This window comes from Diabrotica virgifera, chromosome 1 (genome assembly GCF_917563875.1).
Source record: "Diabrotica virgifera virgifera chromosome 1, PGI_DIABVI_V3a".
Taxonomy (NCBI): domain Eukaryota; kingdom Metazoa; phylum Arthropoda; class Insecta; order Coleoptera; family Chrysomelidae; genus Diabrotica; species Diabrotica virgifera.
The window spans coordinates 293,115,499-293,143,349 of NC_065443.1; the positions used below are offsets into that span (position 1 = coordinate 293,115,499).

Genomic DNA, 27,851 nt, shown 5'->3' on the forward strand with positions numbered 1-27,851 from the left:
GACCTTTTACTTCCCTTTCCGATGCCCAGTCTTCAAAAGCCACGTTCCCGGGTATTTAAATTTGCTCACTTTTTCAATGGACTTGGTATTCAGTTTTATGGTGGAGGTTTAAAGTGCATCCATGTTTCTGGAGATGATCACGAATTTGGTCTTTTTGGTATTAATCTCTAATCTCATTATAGTGACAAGTTGTTGAAGATCGGCTATGTTGTCACAAATTAAATAAATAAGCTAATGGGAAATAAATAAGCTGCTGGTATTTGAAAGCAAAGTCCTCAGAATGATATTTGGTCCCCAAAGAGATGAATTGACAGGAGAGTAATACTGAAAACATCATCAGACATACAAAAGCTAAGATAAGATGGGCAGGTCATGTGGTAAATCAGAGGAAGACAGTGTTAAAGACGGTGTTTTTTGAGAGGCGATAGAAAATCAATAGGCCATCCTAGAAAAAGGTGGAAAGAATCGAAGGATCTTGAATTAGTAGCTGCTTGTAGAATTATTTGACTATTTGAAACAACGATGTGAATCATTTTATTTTACTTTAAAATTCGTGAACTCCAAACGGTAAGAGAAAAATTTAATACCTTTTATACAGTTTTTAAATAATTATTGTTTAATTGCGGCTCGCGAAAAATTTCAAATTTTGAAAAATGGCTCGGACTATCAAGAAGCTTGGCCACCCCTGTTATATACAGTGCGCTGGAATAAGGGTTACCCCCCATATTAATAATTTATTTATTTTTAGCAGATAAGCAAAAGGCTCGGACAGGTCGATTTTTAAAATATTCATAGTATATTGTGCTGATCTCCGAAACGCATTTTACTGACAAAAATTATCTTCGAATCCCAAAATACAAACTGTACTACACTAAACATCCAGATGAAAAAGCATATGGAGGTACTGCAATAATCATACGAGACAGCATAAAACATTTTTTTTATTTATTTATTTTTTTTACATATGACATGGACTCTAGTGACTCTACAATTTATTAACTAATTTGCCATAATCTATTAATTACATTTAATAAATTTAAATAAACATAAAATATTTTTGGTACCATCAACTCCCTTCTAAGTTATAAAGACAGTCCCTCTATTTTCAGAAGAGAGTTGTAGTATTTTTTTTTAATTTAAAGAATTATTTATTGAATTATTATTTTTATTTATTTATTTTATATTGAATTATTATTATTATAATTGTAAATATCTATTTTTGAATTTATATTTTATTTTATTTATTTTAAGTTTATCTTACTCAACTTCATCAGGGTTGGATTATTTGTTGTCTTCTTCTATTATTATAGATTTCTTGTTGTTTTTTAGATATTATTTCTGTTAGATTGTTTAATATTCCAAAATATTCTTCATTTTGTAATATATCTCTTATTTCAATTATTTCTAATCTTCTTCTCATTTCTCTATGTTCTTCATTTTCTATAGTATTTTCACAATGTAACACTATATGTTCTGGTGTACCTAGTTCTCCTCATTCACAATATGCATCATCTTTTAAGTTAAATCTTTCCAAATATGTTGGGTATGGTCCATGTCCTGTTAAAAAGTGTACTAAACGTTGTTTTGGATTAAAATAATTTGGAATGTTTTCTAATATTGGTATAAAATTGTATAAACGTCTAGATTTTGTTGAATTTTCCCATTCATTTTGTCTTTTTCTATTTATTATTTCTTTTAATTCTCTTTTATTTCTTATATCTAATCCTATTATTTGTATTATTTTTTCATATTTTTCTTTTTTTAGCCAATAATTACATGCTCTTTTTTGTGTTTCTAAATGCATTGGCATTACTCCAGTTAAAACTGTGAGTGCCTGTGTTGCAGTTGTTCCAAATGCTCCCGTCATTCTTACAAGAAATCCTCTCTGAGCTCTATTTAATTTTTCTGCATTTTTGAAGTGAAAACTTCTTTAGGCACGTTGTGCACTTTCTTTGGATAGGGGAAAAAGCATTGAATTCGCGACCGTCATTGCGACCGTCATCGCTCATGCTATATATTATGTGTATGTATATATACAATGTGTAGACGTATTTAAATTTATAATAAATGTAAAACCTATTTTACGATGGGGAAAAAAGATTAATTTCGCGAACATCATAGCGACCGTCATCTCTTCGTCGAAATAAATTTTGTATATATATTAATTTATTATGTGTATGTATTGATGTGATCTTGATTATTGATATGAGATAATATTCTTATATGTCACTTAATTTAATCAATGTATTAATACTAATCCAATTAATTAACCAGATCACATATCAATATGTTTTCAATCTCAGGGCGAATTATAAATTAATTACTTACTTTCGTGGCTTCTAGTATTTCTTAATGGTTCCTAATCGGGATAGAAAAGAAAAGAGTAAAAAAAAATACACATATGGGTTACAATTATAATCAAAAAATATTTTTTATTTTATTTAAAAGGCAATCAATGCTTAATATTTGCTATTTCTTATTATTCTTAAACATAACATTTACAAATGGGAACCTTATTTCCTTTTGTAAATCAATTGAAAGTTTTTATTAACATTTAACTATTAGGAGTTATTATTAACAACTCTATTTAAGTTTGATGAAGCTTTTCTGATATTATTGATTATGTTATTCAATTTTTTATGTGGAATTTAATACGAAAAACCCATACATTCATGTCCAAACAAATGAGACTGACCTTTTCCTGGTGAAACTGAAAATGTCCTCACACAAAACCCGTTCCTGCTATCCTTGGCTGCGATCAAACCTCGTCCTGGCTTCCAGTAATGTACTCCTTTGAAAAACTAGCTCGAATAGCTCTCGTCCCTGCTTCGGTCGTGATCCTGTGTTCTACCTTTTTCGAAACTGCTATCAGCTACCGGAACACTCTTGGCTCAAGGAGGTTCTTTTACTCTCGACCTGGCCTACTTCTCGTTCCACGATAGATACTCCACACTCACGGAACTACCGGCTTTCTCACTCTCCGTACACTACCGTCTACTACTCGACTTCACTTCTCGACAGCTCAAAACATTCTGATCTCACTTTGTCATCCATTCCCCTACTTTCTAAATATCCCTTCCAGATTCACAAATCAATCTTCCACCACCAACTCTCATTCGTAATATTCCTCAAAACCAATTTTTAATCTGTCTAAATATGCTTAATGGATTTCAAAAGAAAATATTTAATTCCCATTCTAAAAGACTTTCTAACTATTTACAAATTTTAATGACCTATTCTCTCTTTCAAATGAGTCTTATTTAGCATAGGCTAATGATCGAAACCTTCCGCGAAAAACGATAATGAACTATCATCTATTTCACTGAGTTTTATTTAGCATAGGCTAATGATCGACCTTCCGAGAAGAACGATAATGGTACGCGTCATTCACTTTGTTTATCTAAGCACATTGTTCCGAGTTTCGTACGCTTATTCTAATCACTTCTTAAAATTAAATATAACAATTTGTTGTATACAGGTTGTTCTAAATTTATATGCCCGAGGTTGAGAAAATTAAAAATATTTTATATTAAAGTGAATTTTGTTTATAATTATCAAATTTTAATTTTTATATCAAATAGAAATATAACAAATCCCCGCCTTGTATTCGATAAAATTTATCTGCATTTTTAAATAAATTTTCTCGAGGCAAAACCAACTCCCTGTATATTTCCTTACTTTAATCTATGTCTTATACCCTAACTTACTATCTACTTCATGTAATTCTGTCTTTTATTCGTGATATTTGTATACATCGTGAATATTATAAATTCCTCGGATCTTTTCCGAGTTCCTGTGCCTCAACTCATAACTATTTATCCCATTTTCATTATTCACGATGTACGGGCCTTCGAAAACAGGCATCAACTTTGCGCAAATGCCCCCAGGAAGATTTGATACTCGTAATGCCCTCACGAGTACTTTTTCACCCTTTTGGAAAGTCACTGGTCTTCTTTTTCTGTTTTGTTCCTGTCTTTGGATATATTTTTCGTTGCTTCGCCGTAATCTTCTCTGTACGGTTTCAATCACCTGTTGATATTCTTTTGGCTCTTGGTCTTCCCATGGCCTTATCGGCAATACACCCTTCATGATGTATTCTGGGGTCTCTTTTGTTACTGTGCTCGGAATTGTATTTAGATACCTTTCTATTTCCGCCATTTTCCTGTCCCAGTGGCGATGTTGACCATCTGTTGCAATGCGAAGAAATTTCGTCACTTCCTGTATGAATCGTTCCGAAGGATTACTCTGTGGATGCCTGATGCTGACAAAATTTGTCTCTATTCCTCGTTCTCGAAGTTGTCCCTTGAAACGATCATTTCGGAAATACGTTGCATTGTCCAGTAGAATCTTTTTTGGTGTTCCTACTATGGCTATAAAATTGTCGATTTTTCTTAATATTTCCTCCCCCTTTGTGGTGCGGCAACTATATAATTTTACGTATTTTGAAAACACATCCACCATTACCAGAATATGTTTGTTCCTTTTAGTGGTCATAATTAGATCGCTTAACATATCTATTGCTACAATGTCTAGTTTGTTTCGGGCTACAATATTTTTGGCAACATTTTCGTTTTTGAAATTCCGACTCTTATATTTTTGACATACATCGCACTTCTGGGTAATTTCCTTTGCAATGCGGTAATCCTGTCGGCTGATGTAATTTTCCCTAAAAACGAGCCAAACTTTTCTGCTACCGATATGCCCATTGTCCTCATGTAATTTCTTTATTATCTTTTCGGCCAATGTCTGTGTCACTAAATATAGTTCCTTTCCGTCTATTCTCTTAAAATATATGTCATTTTCTACTTCCGCTCTTCTTTTCTCTCTTTCCTCTAGGTCTTCTTGGTTTGTCCTTATCTCATTTAACGAATATATCCCTTCTTCTTGTATTAATCTATTTAGTCCCACCTGTAGAGTAATTGTTTCCTTTTTTCCCGTGTCCTCATCCCGTGTTAGAGCGTCGGCTATTATGTTGTCTTTTCCTTTTATATATCGGAACTCAAAATCATACTCCTGTAATAATAGAATGCCTCTATGTATTCTATTATTTACTAATCTATTCTTCATGATATGTACTAAAGCTGCATGGTCTGTTTCGATTGTGAATTTTGCTCCCAATAAGTAAAACCTCAATTTGTTTACGCAATATAGTACACTGGCAAACTCCAATTCTGTAACACTATATTTTCTCTCATGTGTTTTAGTCACTCGCGATATAAAACATATCGGCACTTCTTGGTCGTTTTGTATTTGAGACAGAACTCCTGCAAATTTTTGTATGGACGCATCAGTTCGGAGTATAAAAGGTAAATTGTAAATGGAATGGTATATTTTCGTTCCTTTTGCGAATTCTCGTTTTAATGCTTCGAAAGCTTCCTCCTGTTCTTCTTTCCAATTCCATTTTATTCCTTTTTTAAGCAACTTTATCAGAGGGATTTCCTTTTGGCTCAAATCGGGAATCAGTTTTTTAAAATAATTAATCGTGCCAAGAAAACCTCTCAATGTTTTCAAATTCGTTGGTCTTGGGTATTCATCTATGAGCTTGACTCTGTCTTCGGATAATCTTACTGTTTTGGTGTCCAATTGAAAACCCAAATAAATGACTTCTTTTTGAAAAAATTGACATTTTTCAACGTTTAATTTCAATCCCGCTGTGTCCAATTCTTGCAGAATTATTTCTATGTGTTTCAGATGACTCTGAGTATCTTGTGAAAAAATTAATAAATCATCGATATAATGAACTATGAAATCTTCGTGGCGATTCAAAATGGTATGTAGAGCTCGGACGAGTGCAGCACAAGCACTCTGCAATCCAAACGGCACTACCTTAAACCGGTAGACAATACCATCAATAGAAAAAGCGGTGTAGTTTCTACACTTTTCAGCTAACGGTATCAACCAAAAACTGTGTTTTAAGTCAATTTTCGAAAATATGTGTGACCCGGTGATTCTTCCAAAAATGGCCTCGATGTTTAGAGGTGATTCATATTGTGATACAGTGTGCTGGTTGATATTCCTGGCATCTAAACATAATCTCAATTCTCCACTGCTTTTCTTTACTATCACAATCGGGTTAACATACGGTGAATCACATCTTTCGATGATTTGATCTTCCAACATTTTATTTATTTCTTCTTTCACCTCTTGTCGATACTTGTATGGAATCGGGTAAGTCTTTGATCGAAAATTTCCCAAGTTTTTCACCTCAAATGAATGTTCGTACTTTTTAGCCACTCTGTTTTCCTCATTGATCAAATTTTCGTAGTTTCTTAACATCAACCGCAATTCTTTTTCTTTCCCTTCTCCACATATCAATTTTCTGTCTTTTTTCTCAGATTCTTCACACATGTTTACCGTGCATTCTGCATCCTCGTTTGCATATACATCTTCAAATACCACTGTTTCAATCATATTCTTTTCACTTTCATTTTTTAGCTTTATTTCTTCTTCTCCTGAGCCCGTCTCTTCTCTTGAGGAATCCCAGGTTTCCTTTGTTTCTGATACTCTCAAATTTTCTTCTTCTGGGCTCAACTCTTCTTTTGAGGAGCCACAGGTTTCATTTTCTTTTATCTTTTTCTGACCTTTTCTCCTTTTTCTTCTTTGTCCTTGCTTCGCTGCCAAATTCATTTCCACTGTTTGTTCTTTACCTGATTCGTCCGTATTTTGTTTCTCATGTTCCTTGTCCTGTTCTTTTTCTTTTTCTTCTGTTAGTTTCATCGTATTATTTTTAAAATCTATCACTACATGTTTTTCTGCCAATTCGTCCACTCCTACTATCATGTCATGTGACATGTTTGGCATTATTACACATTGTAGTGCATACATATTCTTGCCCAGTCGTACCATTACTCGTATGCCTTCATTTATAGTTGCCAATGTCCGTTTGTTTGCGCCCACTAAATTTACCCTAGGTATTTTATAAATTAAATTTGTTAAGTTAACTTCTTCTATTAGTTTTCTGTTGACCAATGTTATTTCAGATCCAGTGTCTATCATAATTTTAATTGGTTTCTCGTTGATAAATCCATCCACAAATTTTAAATTAATTCCATTTTTCTTTTCGTTGTTTCCTGCCAATTTAATAAACTCCTTGGGGTGACAAAAGATTCCTGTTTGATTTTTGGTTTTTAGTGAGCGCCGTCGTGAAAAAACGCCGGTTGCTCATCGTTGTTTATATTTTCGTCATAATGTCTCTCTCCGTCATATTCATCTGTCTGGGTATTATTTACTTCTCTTCTATTTTCTCTTGGTCTGTCGGATCTGTTTCGGTTTTCTCGATATCCCTGTTCATTTTGTCTACCATTATTTCTGTTTTCTTGATTTGAGCGTGTGGTGTTTCTATTCTGGTATTCTCGATTTCTGTCCTCATTCCATTGCCTATTTCTTTGTTCATAATTTCCTCTTCCGTTGTCTCTATTTTCGTTTTCCCTTCTGGGATTAAAATCTCGTCTTGTATAGTCCCTCCTATTTTGATTTCTATCTCTGTAATCTTGTGTTTCTCGGGGCCTGTAATCTTCTCGCGACCTTCTTGATTTTCTTTCTCTTAGACGTGATTCTCTTATTTGTAGGAATTGGCATAAACTATCTATGTCTTTGTAATTTTGCAATGTGATATGGTCTTCCAGCGTTTCCTCGAAATGTCTTGCAATCAGTTCGACTAATTGTTCCGATGAGTAATTATATTGTAAATGTTTTGCATTATTGTAAATTTGCAAAGCATATGTCCTTTCTGATACACCCATCCTATCATTGTATTTCCCATTTTGCAATTCCTTGTTAATTTCCAATTGTTGGACTTTTCCCCAGAAATAATTCAAAAATTTTTGTTCAAATTGTTGCCAATTGCCGAATTCTTCTTCTTTACTATCGAACCATAGGCTTGCTTCATATTTGAGATGGTTTCTGATAGTTTCTTTTGCTGTTTCGAAATTTCCGATGTGCTGTATTTTCTTTTTCAGGCTATTTATGAACGGCACTGGGTGTAATCTTCTTACGTCCCCGCCAAACCTTATCTTCACGTCATCTGTGCTATGTATAACCATTTCTCTTCTTTCTCCGACATTTTGTTGAGTATTGATTTCCGCAATCTTTCTTTCCACTTCTTCTATGTCTGCTTGAATAGCGTTTTGCAACTTGTTTTCCAAACTTTCCATTTCTTTTTTCTGGCAATTCGTTATCTCCTTTATTTTATTTTGAATTTTCATTTCTTGTTCTTTCATCTCGTTTTTCATTGTTGTCAAACATCCTTTTACTTCCTTTTCATACTTTCCTATGCGTTCCTCCATTTTATTGTTGTTCTCTTCTATTGCTTGTTTTGTTTCCTTCTGATTTTCTTGCATTATTCTTTTTGTTTCCTCTATTGCTTGTTTTGTTTCTCTTTGATTGTCATCCAGTTTTTGTTGTGTTTCATCCATTTTTTGTTGTGTTTCATCCATTTTTTGATCCACTTTATCCATTTTCTTTGATGTTTCTTCCATGGCTTGTTTCGTTTCACGTTGATTTTCATCCAGTTTTTGTTCCATTCTTTGTGACTGGAGTTGCATCATTTGTAATATTTTATCTATTCCTGATAATTCTTGCTGTTCTGATGCCATGATTGTCGTGTCTAAAATGTCTTCTTGGTCTGAATTATTCTCTTGATTTGAATGTTCTTTTTGTTTTTTGTTGTCTTTGCTTTGGCTTCTTGTCACAGACATTTGTTTTCAAGAAGTACTGTCCCCGCCAAATATGAAATTTTACTAGTATGTTACCAAGACGACTTTTTCTCACCCAAATATTATAAATTGTCAATAAATATATCAAATGCAAATATCGTAAAAATAAAATATTAAATCAGTTATGTAAAATTTGTACCTAAAGAGATCTAAAATTTTATGTTATCAAATGTAAGTATCTCACTTTTTACCACAGGCATATAAATTTTCAAATACCGGCTTTACTCTTTCTATCCTTCAAATTTGCCACTAGAAATACTTTACAATGCTTTCCACGTTGGACGACAGTTGATGTGATCTTGATTATTGATATGAGATAATATTCTTATATGTCACTTAATTTAATCAATGTATTAATACTAATCCAATTAATTAACCAGATCACATATCAATATGTTTTCAATCTCAGGGCGAATTATAAATTAATTACTTACTTTCGTGGCTTCTAGTATTTCTTAATGGTTCCTAATCGGGATAGAAAAGAAAAGAGTAAAAAAAATACACATATGGGTTACAATTATAATCAAAAAATATTTTTTATTTTATTTAAAAGGCAATCAATGCTTAATATTTGCTATTTCTTATTATTCTTAAACATAACATTTACAAATGGGAACCTTATTTCCTTTTGTAAATCAATTGAAAGTTTTTATTAACATTTAACTATTAGGAGTTATTATTAACAACTCTATTTAAGTTTGATGAAGCTTTTCTGATATTATTGATTATGTTATTCAATTTTTTATGTGGAATTTAATACGAAAAACCCATACATTCATGTCCAAACAAATGAGACTGACCTTTTCCTGGTGAAACTGAAAATGTCCTCACACAAAACCCGTTCCTGCTATCCTTGGCTGCGATCAAACCTCATCCTGGCTTCCAGTAATGTACTCCTTTGAAAAACTAGCTCGAATAGCTCTCGTCCCTGCTTCGGTCGTGATGCTGTGTTCTACCTTTTTCGAAACTGCTATCAGCTACCGGAACACTCTTGGCTCAAGGAGGTTCTTTTACTCTCGACCTGGCCTACTTCTCGTTCCACGATAGATACTCCACACTCACGGAACTACCGGCTTTCTCACTCTCCGTACACTACCGTCTACTACTCGACTTCACTTCTCGACAGCTCAAAACATTCTGATCTCACTTTGTCATCCATTCCCCTACTTTCTAAATATCCCTTCCAGATTCACAAATCAATCTTCCACCACCAACTCTCATTCGTAATATTCCTCAAAACCAATTTTTAATCTTTCTAAATATGCTTAATGGATTTCAAAAGAAAATATTTAATTCCCATTCTAAAAGACTTTCTAACTATTTACAAATTTTAATGACCTATTCTCTCTTTCAAATGAGTCTTATTTAGCATAGGCTAATGATCGAAACCTTCCGCGAAAAACGATAATGAACTATCATCTATTTCACTGAGTTTTATTTAGCATAGGCTAATGATCGACCTTCCGAGAAGAACGATAATGGTACGCGTCATTCACTTTGTTTATCTAAGCACATTGTTCCGAGTTTCGTACGCTTATTCCAATCACTTCTTAAAATTAAATATAACAATTTGTTGTATACAGGTTGTTCTAAATTTATATGCCCGAGGTTGAGAAAATTAAAAATATTTTATATTAAAGTGAATTTTGTTTATAATTATCAAATTTTAATTTTTATATCAAATAGAAATATAACAGTATATATAAATTGTATAGAAGTATTAAATTTAAAATAAATATGAAACCTATTTTACGATGGGGAAAAAAGATTAATTTCGCGACCATCATAGCGACCGTCATCTCTTCGTCGAAATAAATTTTGTATATATATATTAATTTATTATGTGTATGTATATATAAATTGTATAGAAGTATTAAATTTAAAATAAATATAAAACCTATTTTACGATGGGGAAAAAATATTAATTTCGCGACCATCATAGCGACCGTCATCTCTCCGCGAAATAAATTTTGTAGGTACATATATATATTTTATGTGTATGTATATATAAATTGTGTAGAAGTATTAAAATTTAAAATAAATGTGAAACCTATTTTTGGATGGTGAAAAAGGATTTATTTCGCGACCGTCATAGCGACCGTCATCTCTTCGACGAAATAAATTTTGTACTTTTCTATATTATGTGTATCTATACATAAATTGTATAGAAGTATTTAAATTTAAAATAAATGTAAAACCTATTTTTCGATAGAAAAAAAAGGATTTATTTCGCGACCGTCATCGCGACCGTCATCTCTTCGGCGAAATAAATATTTTGTACGTATATGTATTGTTAAAACTTCTTTAGGGACGTTGTGCACTTTTTGGATGGGAAAAAGTATTAAATTGGCGACCGCCGTTGCGACCGTCATCGCCTCGAAGAAATAAATTTTTGAAGTGAAAACTTCTTAAGGGTCGTTGTGCACTTTTTGGATGGGGAAAAAGTATTAAATTAGCGACCGTCATCGTTTTGACGAAATAATTTTTTGAAGTGAAAATTTCTTTAGGGGCGTTGTGCACTTTTTAGATAGGGAAAAAGTATTGAATTAGCGAACGCCATCGCGACCGTCATCGCTTCGGCAAAATAAATTTTTAAAGTAAAAACTTCTTTTGGGGATGTTGTGCACTTTTTAGATGGGGAAGAAGTATTGAATTAGCGACCGTCATCGCTTCGGCGAAATCAATTTTTGAAGTGAAAACTTCTTTAGGGACGTTGTGCACTTTTTGGATGGGGAAATATTATTAAATTTGAATGGGGAGAAAGTAATAAATGAGCGACCGTCATCGCTTCGACGAAATAAACATTTGAAGTGAAAACTTCTTTAGAGACGTTGTGCTCTTTTTGGATGGAAAAAAGTATTAAATTATCGACCGTCATCACGACCGTCATCGCTTCGATGAAATAAATTTGTAAAGTGAAAACTTCTTGAGGGACGTTGTGCACTTTTTGGATGGGGGAAAAGTATTGAATTAGAGACCGTCATCGCTTCGACGAAATAAATATTTGAAGTGAAACTTCTTTAGGGACGTTGTGCACTTTTTCGATGGAAAAAAGTATTAAATTAGCGATCGTCGTCGTTTCGATGAAATCAATTTTTGAAGTGGAAACTTCTTGAGGGACGTTGTGCACTTTTTGGATGGGGAAAAATATTAAATTAGCGACCTTTATCGCTTCGACAAAATAAATGTTTGAAGTCAAAAATTTCTTTAGGGACGTTGTGCACTTTTTGGATGGGGATAAATTACTAAATTACTGACCGTCATCGCTTCGACGAAATAAATATTTGAAGTGAAACTTTTTTAGGGACGTTGTGCACTTTTTCGATGGAGAAAAGTATTAAATTAGCGACCGTCATCGCTTCGATGAAATCAATTTTAGAAGTGGAAAGTTCTTGAGGGACGTTGTGCACTTTTTGGATGGGGAAAATATTATATTAGCGAACCTTTATCGCTTCGACGAAATAAATTTTTGAAATAAAAACTTTTTGAGGGACGTTGTGCACTTTTTGGATAAGGAAAAATTATTAAATTAGCGACCGTCATCGCTTCGACGAAATAAATTTTTTAAGTAAAAACTTTTTTAGGGACGTTGTGCACTTTTTTTATGGAGGAAAAGTATAGAATTAGGGCCGTAATCGCTTCGACGAAATAAATATTTAAAGTGAAAACTTCTTGAGGGACGTTGTGCACTTTTTGGATGGGGAAAATTATTAAATTAGCGACCGTTATCGCTTCGACGAAATAAATTTTTGAATTGAAAATTTCTTTATGGTCATCACTTCGCTGAAATCAATTTTGTACATATATAAATTATGTGTATGTATACATAAATAGCATAGGGCATACGCATCGCGCATATCGTATATGATATAGGTACAGCACTTCTTTTAGGATGGGGTAAAAGCATTGAGCTCGTAATGTATATATTATAAGAAGTTTTCACTTCTGTCGGCACTCCCACGAGTGCCTTCAATTTTTTTTTTATTTTTATTTATTAATCTATGTGCCCATACACTTGAACCGTACCCTACAATTGATGCAAGTATTGTACTTAGGTATATTCTCATCTGTCGGAACGAAATTCTATATTCCTTCTGTGCTAGACTAGCAATGCTATGCATGATCTTTGTTGCCTTTTCACAGACACAACTCATGTGTTTTGTAAATAATTTTTGTTCGTCTATTATAATACCTAAATATCTTGTTTCCATTTTTCTTTTTATTGTTTTCCCTCTAATTTTTATAATTGGATCTCTTTCTAAATTTCCTTTTATTAAACTATATGTTGTTTTTGAATCTGATATTGTTAATTTTACTTTATTCATCCAATCATTTACTCTTATTAATACTTCATTTGATTTATTTTCTAATTCTCTTCTTGAGTTCGCATCTATGATCAACAACAAATCATCTGCATATGCTATGCTTCCAAGCACTTCAGGATCTATAGTCAATTGTTCCAACAGTTCCTCTAGCATTACATCCCAGAACATATGTCCACATACTGATCCTTGTGGATATCCTTTTGTGATATGTTTTGTCTTTTTTACTGTTGGACAGCTTAGGCTTGCATATCGGTCTTGACAGTAGTTTCTGAGACTTCCGTACAGATTCTTTGGACATCTCATTCTTCGAAGTCTTTCAAAGAATGACGGCCACCAAAGATTGTCAAAAGCCCCAGACACGTCTATAAAGATCATTAAAACATACTTTTTTATGCTTTCATTTACTATTTCAAATACTTTATTTATTGCATCTTCTGTTGATCTACCTTTCCTAAAACCATACTGACCAGGATGTAATCCAATTTCTGTTCTTATTTGATTTAATTTTTTACATAGTAATTTTTCTTGTAATTTTCCCATTGTATTCAATAAACATACCGGTCTATATGATTTCGGTAAGGCAGGATCTTTATCTTCCCCTTTATGTATTATTATAACTTCTGCTTGTTTAAAATTATTGGGAAACCTTCTTTGTCTAAGACATTCATTATATAATGATGTTAGTACTGGAATTATTTGTTCCGACAATGCTTGAAGTATTTCAACATGAATATTATCCGGTCCAGGTGCCTTCTTTCTTTTCATTTTTCTCATACTTTCATATACTTCTTCTTCTGTGAATTCCTCTATTTCTATTTCTTCTTCTATTTGGTATTCTTGTATCATTTCTTCTCTTATATTTCTTTGTTCTAGTGTTTCTCCTTCTAATTTATCTGGAGGTAATAATACATTAAGTAATCTTTCGGCCGATTCTTCCCAATTTTCTGTAAATGTTCCATCTTCTTTTTTTAAAGTAGAAAGCATTGTCGGACATCTAATTTTTTTAGAAACTATTTTATATGGTATTCCCCACATATCTAATTCTAAGTGTCTTGATACGAAGGTTTCCCAACTTTTAGCTTTTGTTATTTTTATTTCTTGTTTATATTCTTGTTTTAGTCTTCTATACTCACCTAGAAGGATTTGCCTCTCAAGATAGATACCACATCGTTGATATCGCTTTCGCGCATATCTAACTCTGCTTCTCATTCTTGTGAGGTTTTCCTTCCAGGCTGAGTTTTTGACTTTACTATTTTCTTTTATTTTTGGTATTGCTATATCCATTGCTTTTTTAATTTGTTTGGTTAATTCTTTTGTTGCAATATTTATATTAGATAGACAAGGTGGTCGAAACTCAGACTTTAATAGTTCATAATTTGCTTTACCTATATTGTATCTCACCGAAGATATTTCTGTATTACGTGGATTCAGGTTATTAAGATTGAAAGTTATAAGGTTGTGATCACTTATTGTTGCATGCTCCATCACTTTCCAATCCTTAACTAGGTGTGCTACTGCAACATTTGATATTGTTATATCTATATTGCTAGCCGCACCAGCTCTGTTCTGAAAAGTTGGTGGGTTTCCTGGTTTATTGTGTACTATCAACTCTAGTTCATTAATCATATCTTCTACTAATAATCCTCTTTGATCTGTTTGAGTTGAATTCCACAATATTGATTTTGCATTTACGTCTGCTACAACTATAAGTTTTTCCTCTCTATACGCTATAAATATAGCTCTTATCTTTTCCACGTATTCATCAATATCTTCACAGCTTCACTGCTTTTGTTAGCAATTCTACACAGATACAGTGTCGATCACTAAATTGTTTTAGAATTAGAAGTCTCATATTTTTATTGAATAATACGGTTACCGCCATTGGATTTTCTCCTATGCTTGCACATTGTGCAGTAATTGGCATGTGTTGAATTTTTCCTAGTCTTGTATATGGTTCTTGAATGCAAACCATATCAAGACTATTTTCTTCTGCTGTTTTTCTTATTTCATGTAGTACTGTGATACTTCTCATACCATTTATTTGTCCTATTTTTATATTGAATGTTTTATTTGTCATTAATTAATTTTGTTTGTTTTTATTTATTAATTTCATTTTGGTTTCCGTGTTTATTAGAATTGAATAAATTTTCATTTTTAGTAATTCATCACCATATCTGTGTATTTTATTATTTTTAATTATTTTATCTGAGTTTATTCCCTCTTCCCTGATACAATAATTTTTATTATTTTTAAAGTATTTTTGTTTTATATTATGATTTATATTTTTTGTATTTTTAGCATTTAAAGTATGATTTTTTGTTCTCATGACTCTGTTTTTAACCATTGCATCACATTGGTTTTTATGTTTTTGAAATTTTTTATTTTTTATTATATTAATTTTTAATGTTATAAAATTTAATTTTAATTTAATTTTAATTTCAAATTTAATTTTAATTTTCATTTTAATTTTAATTTTAATTAAATTTTAAATAATATTTATGTACCATAGTCTGTTTTTTGAATTAGACGATTTAAAAGTAGAGCATAAGTTGTACAATTTTTATTTTCTTTATTACATTGTTTTCCTCTGTGTTTGCAAGGTATGCATACCTTTGGCTGTCCTGTTTTATTACAATTTTTTCTTTCGTGATTTTCACCACAATGGTTACATGTTGTTTCTTTATTACAGTGTTTGCTTACGTGTCCTAGATCATTACATTTATTACATTTTGCTACCACTATGTAATCTTTTGTGTTTACACTTGTAAAACCAACATATGTTTTATTTATTATTAATTATTGTTTTCTTATATTAGGTGATATTTAATATAAAATAATTAGCATAAAACACTAAGAACGAGAAAAATTCTCCAAAGATTATCTACAAGCAACAAGCGTGACCATTGAGGAAAAAAATAGAACACTAACTATATCTGCCATCTATTATCCTCCAAAACACAATAATAAGAAGGAACATTACGAAAGATTTTTCTACACACTCGGAAACAGATTGCTGGCTGGTGGCGACTATAATGCCATTGATCTCAACAATGAAGGCGAATAATCTACAGCAAATATCTAGTGGAGAACCAACATACTGGCCATCTGACAGGAGTAAGATTCCAGATGCTATTGACTTTTGCGTCACAAAAGGTGTTGACACTAAAAAGTGCATAGATCATTCTCCAGTGATAATATCAATATATTCAAAAATATTGGATCAGTCAAAACAACCATCCCTATATAATAATAAAACCGATTGGGGAGTATTCAGGGAAAAATTAGATCATTTAATCACCTTAAATCAGCCATTAAAACTGAAATTGACATAGAAGTAGAGGCAGAAAAGTTGACCAAGATTATACAGGAGGCTTGTTACCCGTGGGGCTTGCTACCCCACACTATGAAACGCGTCAAGGAAAATATGAAATATCTCCTTCAGTCAGAGAAAAAATTGCCGCAAAAGACACTTGAGGAAACAATGGCAACAAGCTAGGACCACAGAAAACAAGAAAAAATTGAACAAAGCCACCAAAGAATTGAAAGAACTAATCATAGCAGAACAAAATCAGGGAATCCAGTGTTACCTGGAAAGCCTTACACCTACAGAGGCCACAGATTATTCGCTGTGGAAATCAACGAAAAAATTAAAAAGGTCTTACTTGCCTAATCCACCAATCAGGACCATGATTCTAATTCAAATTTCGACTTAAAACAAGTTGCATTCAATATGGCGACGTTGAAATGAGACTGTGCGAACCTTGTGGATTTTAGTTGAACTAACGAAATGACGTCACAAAATAGGGACTATCGAAATTAATAGCGACTCCAAAAAAGTGGTTGATATTATAATTTCGAGTCGAAATTATTGTGACACGGATATGAATCAATATGAATGGCCGAAAGCGAGGTTAGGTTTAGTTTAGGAGATGTGTTTTGTTTGTTTCTTGCAAGGAAAACTAAAGCAAAAGGTATTAACGGTATACCTTCGGCAAATAATTAAGGACTTGCATGAAATTTTAGTATGTTATAGTTTACTTCAAAAAACTAAGACTTGATTTTTTTAAAATTGTTTTACCGTGCCGTTTAATTACTATTAAGGGTCAAAGTTAAGTTTTAACATGGGCTCTTATGGGAATTCTTAAAAAGTTAATAACTTTTGACCCAAATTTACGATATTTAATAATTTGTGCTTAAATTAAAGGTTTTTTTGTAAGGAATAACATATTAAAAAATGAGAATTGTTTACCGTACCATTTATTTTTAATTAATTAATTACGTAGTTTACTCCGTAAGTTATTATAATTTATTTTTATAAAGTATTCAATACCGAAACATATGATTTGAGTATTCTGCTATAAATGCATTGTTACCAACTTTCGCTTGCATATAAGTTTCCCCCCTTTCCTCTGAGAGGCATTCCCCGCAACGAAGGTGTAGAACGTCGTTAATATGGCTGGGTTTTATGGAAATTTGCTGGTTTTGGAGGAATTAGAATAGTATTAAATTAGAAATATAATAATTGAGAATTTCCACAACGTGAATTATCAACACAATGAAAGATGTAAGGAAATAATCTGGGAAAATTAGTATAAAACAAGGAAAATTATGTACCAGCTATTTCATTGCTGGACATGCTGGAATCAAATCTTAAGATTTCATATATTAGTCTTATAGCTATGCAAAGTCCTCAGAAAGTGTGCTATTTTGTTTATAAACAAATTAGCGCTCCGAAATATTTTTTTCAATTATTGCTCTGTAACTCAGAAGATTTTAACGTTAAACCAAAAACATTCACTGTAATAATTTAATTCTGCACATAGATATTTTTTCCGATTTCCTTCGACAGAAATTTTCCTCGAAAAATTCGGGTTTTCCAAACGAAATCTTTGATTTTCAACTAAAATTTTAGGGAAGTAATTATTTATCAATAATTAAATATCTTGGTGACATAAATATTTTTTGTTATGAGTGTCTTGAAGATATGAAAATTTGTATGTACAAAGAGGACCGGAATAAAAAGGTAATGGTTCAAAGATTGAAATCCTGTTGTTTATAACTCTGTCGAAAATGCCGGTCAAATTTGACCGGTTATACCTGGAACCACTCCTCGCAATACAATTTTTTTTCTTCGAAAAGGGCACAGAAGCCGTGCCCTTTTCAACAGCGTTAACTTAATTTAATTGAATCTAATATTTTCTGATGGGTTCTATTTGTTTATAAGCCAAAAAATTGTTTCTTTATAATATTCCTGAGCCCTCTCAAATAGTCCAATTTCAATTCTGTAAAGTACGTTGAATAGGTATAGTGCTTTTTTATACGAAAATCATAGTTATTCTGGTGTATCATATTCTTTCTGGTTATTATTTCGACCGAAATTTTTTAATTAACATTTTAATTAATGCTAAACTATTGGTTAGATTGTCGCCGGTCTCCTGATATACAGAGAGGGACTAAATTATGGAATAAATTTATTTTCTTTAAAATGGACGATTTTAGAGAAAAATCCCGAAACAGGTCGATTTTTGTTTTTTAAATTAAATTTTCTTGGCATATATTTCAAACTAATGACGTCATCCATCTGAGCGTGATGACGTAATCGATTATTTTTTTAAATAGGAATAGGGGTCGTGTGGTAGCTCATTTAAAAAGGCGTTCAATTCTCTATTCAGAGAATTGAAAAAAAAAAATTGAATTAAATTAATTGACGCAAAAAAAGAATGTATGTAATTTATTTAACTAGATTTTGTGTCACATTGGAACTACTAAAAATCGATTTTTTATAACAAGAAATCGAACGTCAGTCACTGACTTGGCAACATTTCGCGCCTCTGTGTATAAAAATTATTGTTTTTGATAGTATAAACGTCACTGTCAGTGTCGAGTTACCAACGCAGTGTTGCCTCACTTTTGAAAATTCGCAGAACTTCCGCAATATTGGACCGCGTTTGTTGCTACCTGTTGATTGCTACTGTGTGCTCTTAAGCGAAAAGAAATGTTTATTTGTAAAATAAACATTTTTTTCTATTTTCTGATAACAGTACAATGTATTTTGAGTTAAAATAAATTACATACGTTCTTCTTTTTGCGCCAATTAATTTCATTCAAAAATTATTTTTTGGCAACCCCGTATAAATAATGATATTAATGTTTATATTGATGAATAGAGAATTCAACGCCCTTTCAAATCACCTACCACACGATCCCTATCCCCATTAAAAAAATTATCAATTACGTCATCACGCTCAGATGGATGACGTCACTAGTATGAAATATATGCCAAAAAATTGTAATTTAAAAATAAAAATCGACCTGTTTCGGGATTTTGCTCCAAGATTTTGCAGATTTTTTTTAAACTCGGATTTTCCGAGTAAAATTTTTGTTGAAGGAAATCGGAAAAAAATATCTTTGTGCAGAACTAAATTACGGTGAATTTTTATTTGAGTGTTTTTGGCGTAAAGGAAAAATCTTAGAAGTTACAGAGCACTAATTGAAAAAAAAGAAGATTTGGGAGTGCTAATTTGTTTATAAATAAAACAACATATTTTCTGCGGACTTGTCATACCCCATATTACTAATATATGCAATCTTAGATTCGATTTTAGCAATAAAATCGCTGGTAAATAACTTTTCCCCAAAATGGCATTTTTTCGATAATTTTCCCAGACTACGAACAAATGTTGCGATGGTTGCGTCACGTTGCGTAGCCAATAAAACCACTAAACCGAAGCACCAACCCAAATTCTGAGCAGTGTCAAAATGATAACGTTAATATCCACAGTTGTAACTAGTATCGAAATGAATAAGAATCGCTATAAATTGCGACTATCATGGCGGGGTCGAAATTCAATAGCGGCCTCGAAATGAATTAGAATCAGGCCCCAGAAATGATAACACCTAGGCCAGAAATGATAAAGAAAAATCTTAAGCTTTTGGCAAATATCTGAAAAAAGTCTTCATGCCATTTCCTTCAGAATTATCTGCTGAAGAAGGACACGAAATTAGGGACTATCTAAATGTACCCTTCCAAATGGACCTGCCTCCTAACAAGTTCACTATTAGAGAAGTCAAAAAAACAATTACGGAAGAAATTAACATAAAAAAAGCTCCTGGTTTCGACTTGGTATCTGGAAAAATTTCTTTAAGAACTATCCTTATTACTTACATTTTTAATTCTATACTACGACTAAATTATTTCCCTAACATCTGGAAAGTTGCCCAGATCGTAATGATAGCCAAGCCCGGGAAGAAAACAGAAGAGTTGTCTTCCTACAGACCGATAAGTCTACTGCCAATTCTTTCCAAGGTTTTTGAGAAGCTATATGTTAAAAGGCTAAAACTATAATAGACGAAAAGAAGATAATTCCAGATCACCAATTCGGATTCCGCAATAAACACGGGACAATAGAACAAGTTCATAGAGTGGTAAATCAAATCAATAAGGACCTGAATAGTAAAAGATATTGTTCAGCAGCTTTCCTCGATATATCTCAGGCTTTCGACAAGGTGTGGCATGAAGGATTTCAAGTTAAACTAAAGAAGCTGCCCCATCCCCACTTTCAACTTCTAAAATCATAACTGACAGATAGGCACTTCCAAATAAAACATGGAAGTTAATATACAAAGTTGCATCCAATAAATTCAGGAGTTCCACAAGGTAGCGTACTTGGACCGATTCTGTACTTATTGTATATTGCAGACGTGCCATCAACACGACTTACCAATGTTGCGACATTTGCCGATGATACAGCCATTTTGGCGTCCCACACTGACCCAACATCAGCCTCTAGGAACCTGCAAACTAGTCTAAACAAGGTCCAAAACTGGCTAAAAAGATGGCGTATTAAAGCAAATGGATTGAAATCAACATATGTGACGTTTACCCTCCGCAGAGGAACGTGCCCATCTGTTCAATTTATTGATTGTCAACTTCCACAATCTGATAGCACCAAATACCTCGGAATGCACCTGGATCAACGACTGACTTGGACAAAATACATATTCACTAAGCGCAAGCAACTTGGCCTCAAATTAAGAAACATGTATTGGCTCATCGGTCGCAGATCAGAACTCTCCATAGACAATAAAATATTATTATACAAAACAATCTTAAAACCTGTGTACCTACGGCATCGAGCTGTGGGGAACTGTTAGCAACTCCAACATATCCATCTTGCAGAGGTTCCAAAATAAAGTACTACGAACTATTGTTGATGCTCCCTACTACGTCAGTAACGAAATCATTCAGCACGATATCCCTTTAGAATCCATCAAAGATGCCATACATCGTTTTAGCGTCAACTATAGTGAAAAAGTGTTAGTGCACCCGAATCGGTTAGCGGTCCAACTAAACGTGCGCGATGCCAATGAAATTCGTAGGCTAAAACGTCTACTGCCATCCGATCTATCTATATCACACAGACTTTAGTTTAGTTTTTTTTAGGCAAATTATTGTAAAATCATACCAACAATGTTTAACTTAGGTTTAGATATATTTAAAAGGGATCATTCATTGGAATAATACTCTACATGTCATCAGCTTCATTGTCAGAAAAAACGCTTATTGCCTAAGAGGCAGAATGCAGATCTCTCAAAGAGTTAATAATAATAAAAAAAAGTATATTGTAGCATCAATGTTTCGAACTTTACGTTATCCCTCTTCAGGTGACAGTATAAACATAAACCATAACTTTTATTTTTAACTTTTACAGTCATAAATAATTCTTATGGACAAAGATATTAAATGAATTTGCTTACCTTTTTCATTTCTTTCTGCATCTTTTAAGTTATCATCAATTACATTTGGCTCAAATTCCATGCCTTCAGTATGTACAATCTGATACTTTAAGTCATTTTCATTTACCTCAAATTTCAGATCATTATTGCATTTTTCTGTCTGTATTTCGTTCGAATGATACTTAGGTTTTATTTGGTCTTTTCCCTCAGTAGATTTAAAAGATACCTTTTCAGATTTATTTTTAAATAAATCTCGGTGTTGTCTTTCATCTGTTGTTTGGCCAGTTTTTGGAGACATACGGAAACTATTATCACATGCGATTTGTTGCAAAACTGTTTCTTCTGTATGTAGCACCATATGTTGAGTTAATTGATCACTTTCTGAAAATTCTTCAGAGCAAATGTTACTTTTGAAACTTGTTTCTTTTATGTTGCATTGTAAATTTTCAATAGAACTATCTATTTGTTTAAATTTTAGAGACTCAACAACACATTGCTGAGGTTCTTCAATGTGTACAAATTTATGTTGCGCCAATTGATCATTTTCTGTAAACACTTGGGAACAAATACCACATTTTAACTTATCTAGCTGATTCTCTACAGAATCTGTTGTATGTGTACTTCTGTGGAGTATGCATTCGTTATTATAACTGAATTTTTTATCGCAAAGATCACATTCAAAAGGTTTGTTTCCAACGTGCTTTTTTAGATGCCTACGTAAGTGTCTCTGAAGTAGGTATTTTTTTCTGAACTCTTTGGGGCATTTGTCACACTTGAAAAGCTTTTCTTCTGTGTGCAGCCTCATATGTGTAGCCAAGGTGGTGGTACTTTCCGTAAAATCCTCAAAACAAATTTGACACTTAAAAGAATTTTCAATGGTATGTGTACGTTTATGTGTGAGGAATTGATCATTATCCCAAAACTTTTTATAACAAATATCGCACTCAAATGGCTTGTCCTCTTTGTCTCCAATGGTCTCCAATTCAAATAGCTTGTCTCCTTGTTCTTGTTCTGGAGAATTTGTTGTATGTGTACTTCTGTGCAATATGCATTCGTCATTATTACTGAACTTTTTATCGCAAATATCACATTTAAATGTCTTGTCTCCTTTGTGCGTAAGTAAATGAATTTGAAATTTATAGTTTCCTGTAAACTGTTTAGAACAATATTCACATTTTAGAAGTTTTTCATCAGTGTGTAACTTCATATGAACGGTCAATAAACTCTGGTCTTTGAACTGTTGTGAACAAATATCACATTGAATAGATGATGTTTCTCCAGAATGACTTCGCATATGATGAATGAGAGATGTTTTTGATGTGTATCTTTTTGAACACATCCCACATTCGAAGGGTTTTATTCCTGTGTGGTTGAACAAATGGCGATTAAGACTGGGGTTTGTTGTGAACTGTGCAGAGCAAATGGTGCATTTGAATGGTTTTTCCTCGGCATGTACACGTAAATGAATTTGAAGTTGAGAGTTTACTGTAAACTCTTTAGAGCAATATTCACATCTTAGAAGGTTTTCACCTGTGTGTAACCTTGTATGTTTGTTCAATAAACTGTTGTTTCTGAACTGCCGCAGACAAACGTTACATTGAAAAGGTCTCTCTCCATAATGAGCCAGAACATGATAATCAAGAGATGGTTTTGTTGTTAATCTTTTCCCACAGATTCTACATTGGAAGAGTTTTATTCCTTTGTGGTTACGTAAATGGCGATTAAGACTGTTCTGTGTTGTGACCTGTCGAGAGCAAATTGTGCATTTGAATGGTTTTTCCTCAGCATGCACACGTAAATGAATTTGAAGTTGAGTGTTTCCTGTAAACTGTTTAGAACAATATTCACATTTTAGAAGGTTTTGACCAGTGTGTAACCTCGTATGTGTGTTCAATGCACTTCTGTTATTGAACCGCCGTGGACAATCTTTACATTTAAAAGGTCTCTCTCCATAATGAGATCGAACATGATTAATGAGAGATGTTTTTGCTGTGAATCTTTTCCCACAGATTTTGCAATAGAACGCTTTTATGCCTTTGTGCAACGTTAAAAGATGGCGATTGAGATTGTTTTTTGATGCGAGCTGTTTAAAGCAAATTGTGCATTGGAACTGCTTCTCCCCTTCATCCTCCAACATATTACCAACCACACTATCCTTTACAACTAGAGAATGAACACCTAAAATAGTATAAATTAAAACTGAGGAGTAATTAAAAACTGCATAAATTCAAATTAAATAAAATTGAGCTAGTGCTAAACTACCTATAGTCCGTCCCATCTTAACTTTACAGTATAGGGAATATTGGGACCGTGCAAGTTCGAAAAAGCGACACCTGGTTTCTTCGCTCTGTACTTTTATTCGTACTCTTAATTATATTGGCCAATCATCATATGGTCCTGGTTGCTGGATAATTGTCAAGGCCACAGTCCAAAAAAAAATAATAAGAAGAAAAAATAAGATTCAGGTTGTTATCAAAACGTAAACAATTGTATGTAGTAAATAAAATTAGTTATTAAAATGCAGTAATGCAAGCAAAATACAATTAATTACATTTACCTTTATATAATAATTGCATATCATATCAATATTGTGGAGCAATATATAATTTTTCTTCTTCATTGACAGTAGACATGAAATATACGTCAATTTGACAATTTCAATTGACAATGAATTATTTAAGAAAGTTACAATATTTCTCCGCTATACGCTTTGAGCTCGTACGTAGAGGGGATATTTACAAATTCGCGAGCGCCAGTAGTGGCAAGTCTGTAAACGTTTACCGGAAATTTGACATAAATGCCAAAGTGATTAATTTAAAATTAAAATTAAAAATATTAGTTATAAAAAATATTAGTTGGTCAAAGCTGTGGTATATATTTTTACCTTAAATATACTTGCGTCTTAAATACTGAATTTAAGTTTTTTTAATGTTCCGTAATGTGTAATTATAAATTAATCTTAGCGCCATCTACATGATAATTGTAAAAGTATCCGAAGTAAGAAATTCATATTTTATCAATAGAACGTCAAAATGATCAGCAAAATTTAAAAAAAAATCGATTACAATTTAATTACTTTTTTGCGTTGTAAATATTAAGCGATAACAATTAAATAATAAATTTAAAAATTACCGGTAAAAGTTGAATTAATAACCGCTAGGAGCGACACCAGCGAAGCTCAGAGCGTATTCTCGCACGATCGTTTCTCGTATCGCCTCCAAGTACTTGCACACCGCGAATAGGCAATGCAGTCCTTATGACAGTTTTGAGCGCGGTGATGCCGATTTTATCAAAAAGAATTTGTAATCGGACATTAGAGAGATTAAATTAAAAATATTTTGGAAAGGCAATCTACAATTTTAGCAGGGTTGTTTTGTTTTAAACATTTTGTTTTAATCAACTGTTTTAAACATGTTTAAACGTTTGCTTATGTTTAAAACAGTTTTAGATTAAAACACTTAAATTAAACAAGTGTTTTTTTTTCATTTTCTTTATTAATATAACATCAAAAAAATTCTCAAATACATTATATAAATTTTTTAACATATATATTATTTATTTATTAATAATCTGAACGCAAAAAAATGGAAAACTGAAAATATTTTGCAAAGAAGAGTTAATCAATTTCTCAAAACTGTTTCAGACTCATAGTAATCTTGTAATTTAAATCAGTCACGTCATCACTGATGGAATTAAGCTCTTTAAAAATTGAAACCAACTTAGCAGCTTTGACATTGCCTAGCCGATTACGTAGTTTGGAATGGTAAACCTTATGATGAGAAGAGTCTTTCTATGTTGGCTGACGATGCAACAGCTGTGTGAAGCTGTTGAGCAAGTTTCAATGCTGTAGTATACCTATTTATATTTTTCTTAGAACGCCACCATGCCAATGGTTTTACATTCTCAATATAGGTGTTTAGAAAACATATGGAGTAAAGGGTACACACTTTGCCTGGTAATAAAAATCTAAAATGCTTCTGGATGATAATTTATAATGGATGGATGATAAGTTTATTTTCAATAAAGCGATGATCAAGCACATTTGCCAAAAAATGAGCTGGGGTCACCAAATCATTCGCATGTTTAAAAAAAAAACACTAAACACCACCAGAAACAGCACAAAATAACTGACAATGGACGTTATTGCAATAGCCAACTTGTAATGCGGATTTATAAATAGTAAATAGTCTGGGGTTCCCCAGGCAATAGCTCCTAATTTTGCAATTGGTTTTCTTATCATTATTTAGTAGAATAATAATAATAGATCAAACACTTTCAATTAATATTATGTTTAGGAAAATATGATTTAAACAATCTTTTCTTCTAAGTTTTATTTGTTTAAAATATAAAATTTTTAAAGCAAAAAAAAAAACGTTTAAAACAAAAAAACATGTGTATTAAACAAGTTTTATTTGTTTAAAACATACAAAAAATGTTGCTGTAAATGAAAGTCTAGTTGTTGATAAAGAAAGGAGTTCCCCAACAAAAACTCTATTTAAAAATAGTACCAATAAAAATAAACAAGTTGTTTCCTTAATCGAAAATAATAAACAATTATCAGCTGATATTTTAAGAATACAAACGGAGGCAAAATGTTCAGATATCATTAATTTAACAAACGATGAGAATTTGATAAATACTGAGAGTAAAAATTCGGTTCCAGTTCCAAATAATAATGGGCAAGAATGGAAAACTGTTAGGTATAAAAGAAGAAATGGACCTATTGTTATTGGCAATAATGAAAACTCTGAAATCAGTGGAGTCCCAAAAATTTAGTCATCTTCATGTTACTAGGGTAAACCAGCATACTACGGCAGATAATCTTAAGAAGATGTTAGAAAAACACTTTCCAGAAGTGATATGTACGTCCTTAGCGGCTAAGCATCCCAACATATATTCATCCTTTAAAGTCTCAATTTTTGAACAACATTTTGGTTTAGCGATGGACCCAAAACTATGGCCCGTAGGCTCTTATGTAAGCAGGTTTTTTATGAAGCGTCCAACACATACTCAAATAAAATGAAGGATGAAGAAACGACCGTTAACTCTCCATCAAATTTTCAAAATAACCTAAGTCAACAGGGCACGGTAAGCATGTTTCATGTCAATTTACAGTGTATATCAAATAAAGTCGATATGATCAATGCTTTTCTTGAGGATAAAAAGTTCTATGACGTCATATGTTTTTCAGAGCACTGGCAAACTGAAGAAAATCTAAAATTAATTAACATCTCCGGCTTTTCACTAGCTAACTTTTTCTGTAGGGTTGAAAAGAAGCAAGGTGGAGTTGCAATTTATGTAAAAGAAAATCTTATGTATTCTTCTCTTAATCTAAATGAATATAACGTAGAGCAAACTTCAGAGTTTTGTGCAATTTATATACCTTCAATGAGAACCAATGTTTTAACTGTATACAGATCAGGTAATGGTGACTGTGACTTGTTCTTGGTGAATTTTGAGAATGTTATAGCATTCTTACTTAACAAAGCAGACAAACTGATTATACTTGGAGATTTTAATATAAATTTTAAAATTAAATCTGACTCTTCTTATGATATTCAAAATCTGTTAATGTCTTTTGGTCTAGAAATAACGATAAACGATTACACTAGAATCACATCTCAGTCCAGTAGTTGCATCGATAACATTATGACAAACTTTTCTGAAAATATCTACAGGGTGGGCGTATTTGAACCTTGTTTCTCTGACCATCGAGCACAATTTATATCTATTGATTCTGTTCTTAAAGTTGTTGACACTAATCAATCACTTCAACGGTCTATTACTTCTTCTGGTTTGCAGAAGCTTAAATATGCACTAGCTAGTACAAAGATGGACTTTTTCTATGACACCAATAACGATCCCGATGTCTTGATGTTCTTTTTAACTGAAACTTATAACAACTTAATATTAAAGTTTTTTCCATTAAAAAAAGTACGACAAACTGCTAAAATAACACCCGTGCAATGGTTTAATGACGAATTAAGGTCTTACAGATCTAATCTTTCTCTCATTAAACACATTGCAGATGTCACTAAGGATCCCGATATTTTCAAACTATATAAACAACAAAAAT

The 27,851-nt window shown here is 32.5% G+C and overlaps 1 protein-coding gene across 4 annotated transcripts in view; it reads right to left on the reverse strand.

Moving 5' to 3' along the window:
• LOC114328936 (zinc finger protein Xfin-like) overlaps window positions 1–27,851 on the reverse strand; it is a 129,883-nt gene that overhangs the window by 86,186 nt on the left and 15,846 nt on the right. For all 4 annotated transcript variants that reach the window (XM_050651652.1, XM_050651641.1, XM_050651638.1 and 1 more), the window contains one exon: window positions 21,797–23,953. In XM_050651652.1, the coding sequence (XP_050507609.1) occupies window positions 21,797–23,953 (2,157 nt within the window). The remainder of the gene's footprint in view (window positions 1–21,796; window positions 23,954–27,851) is intronic.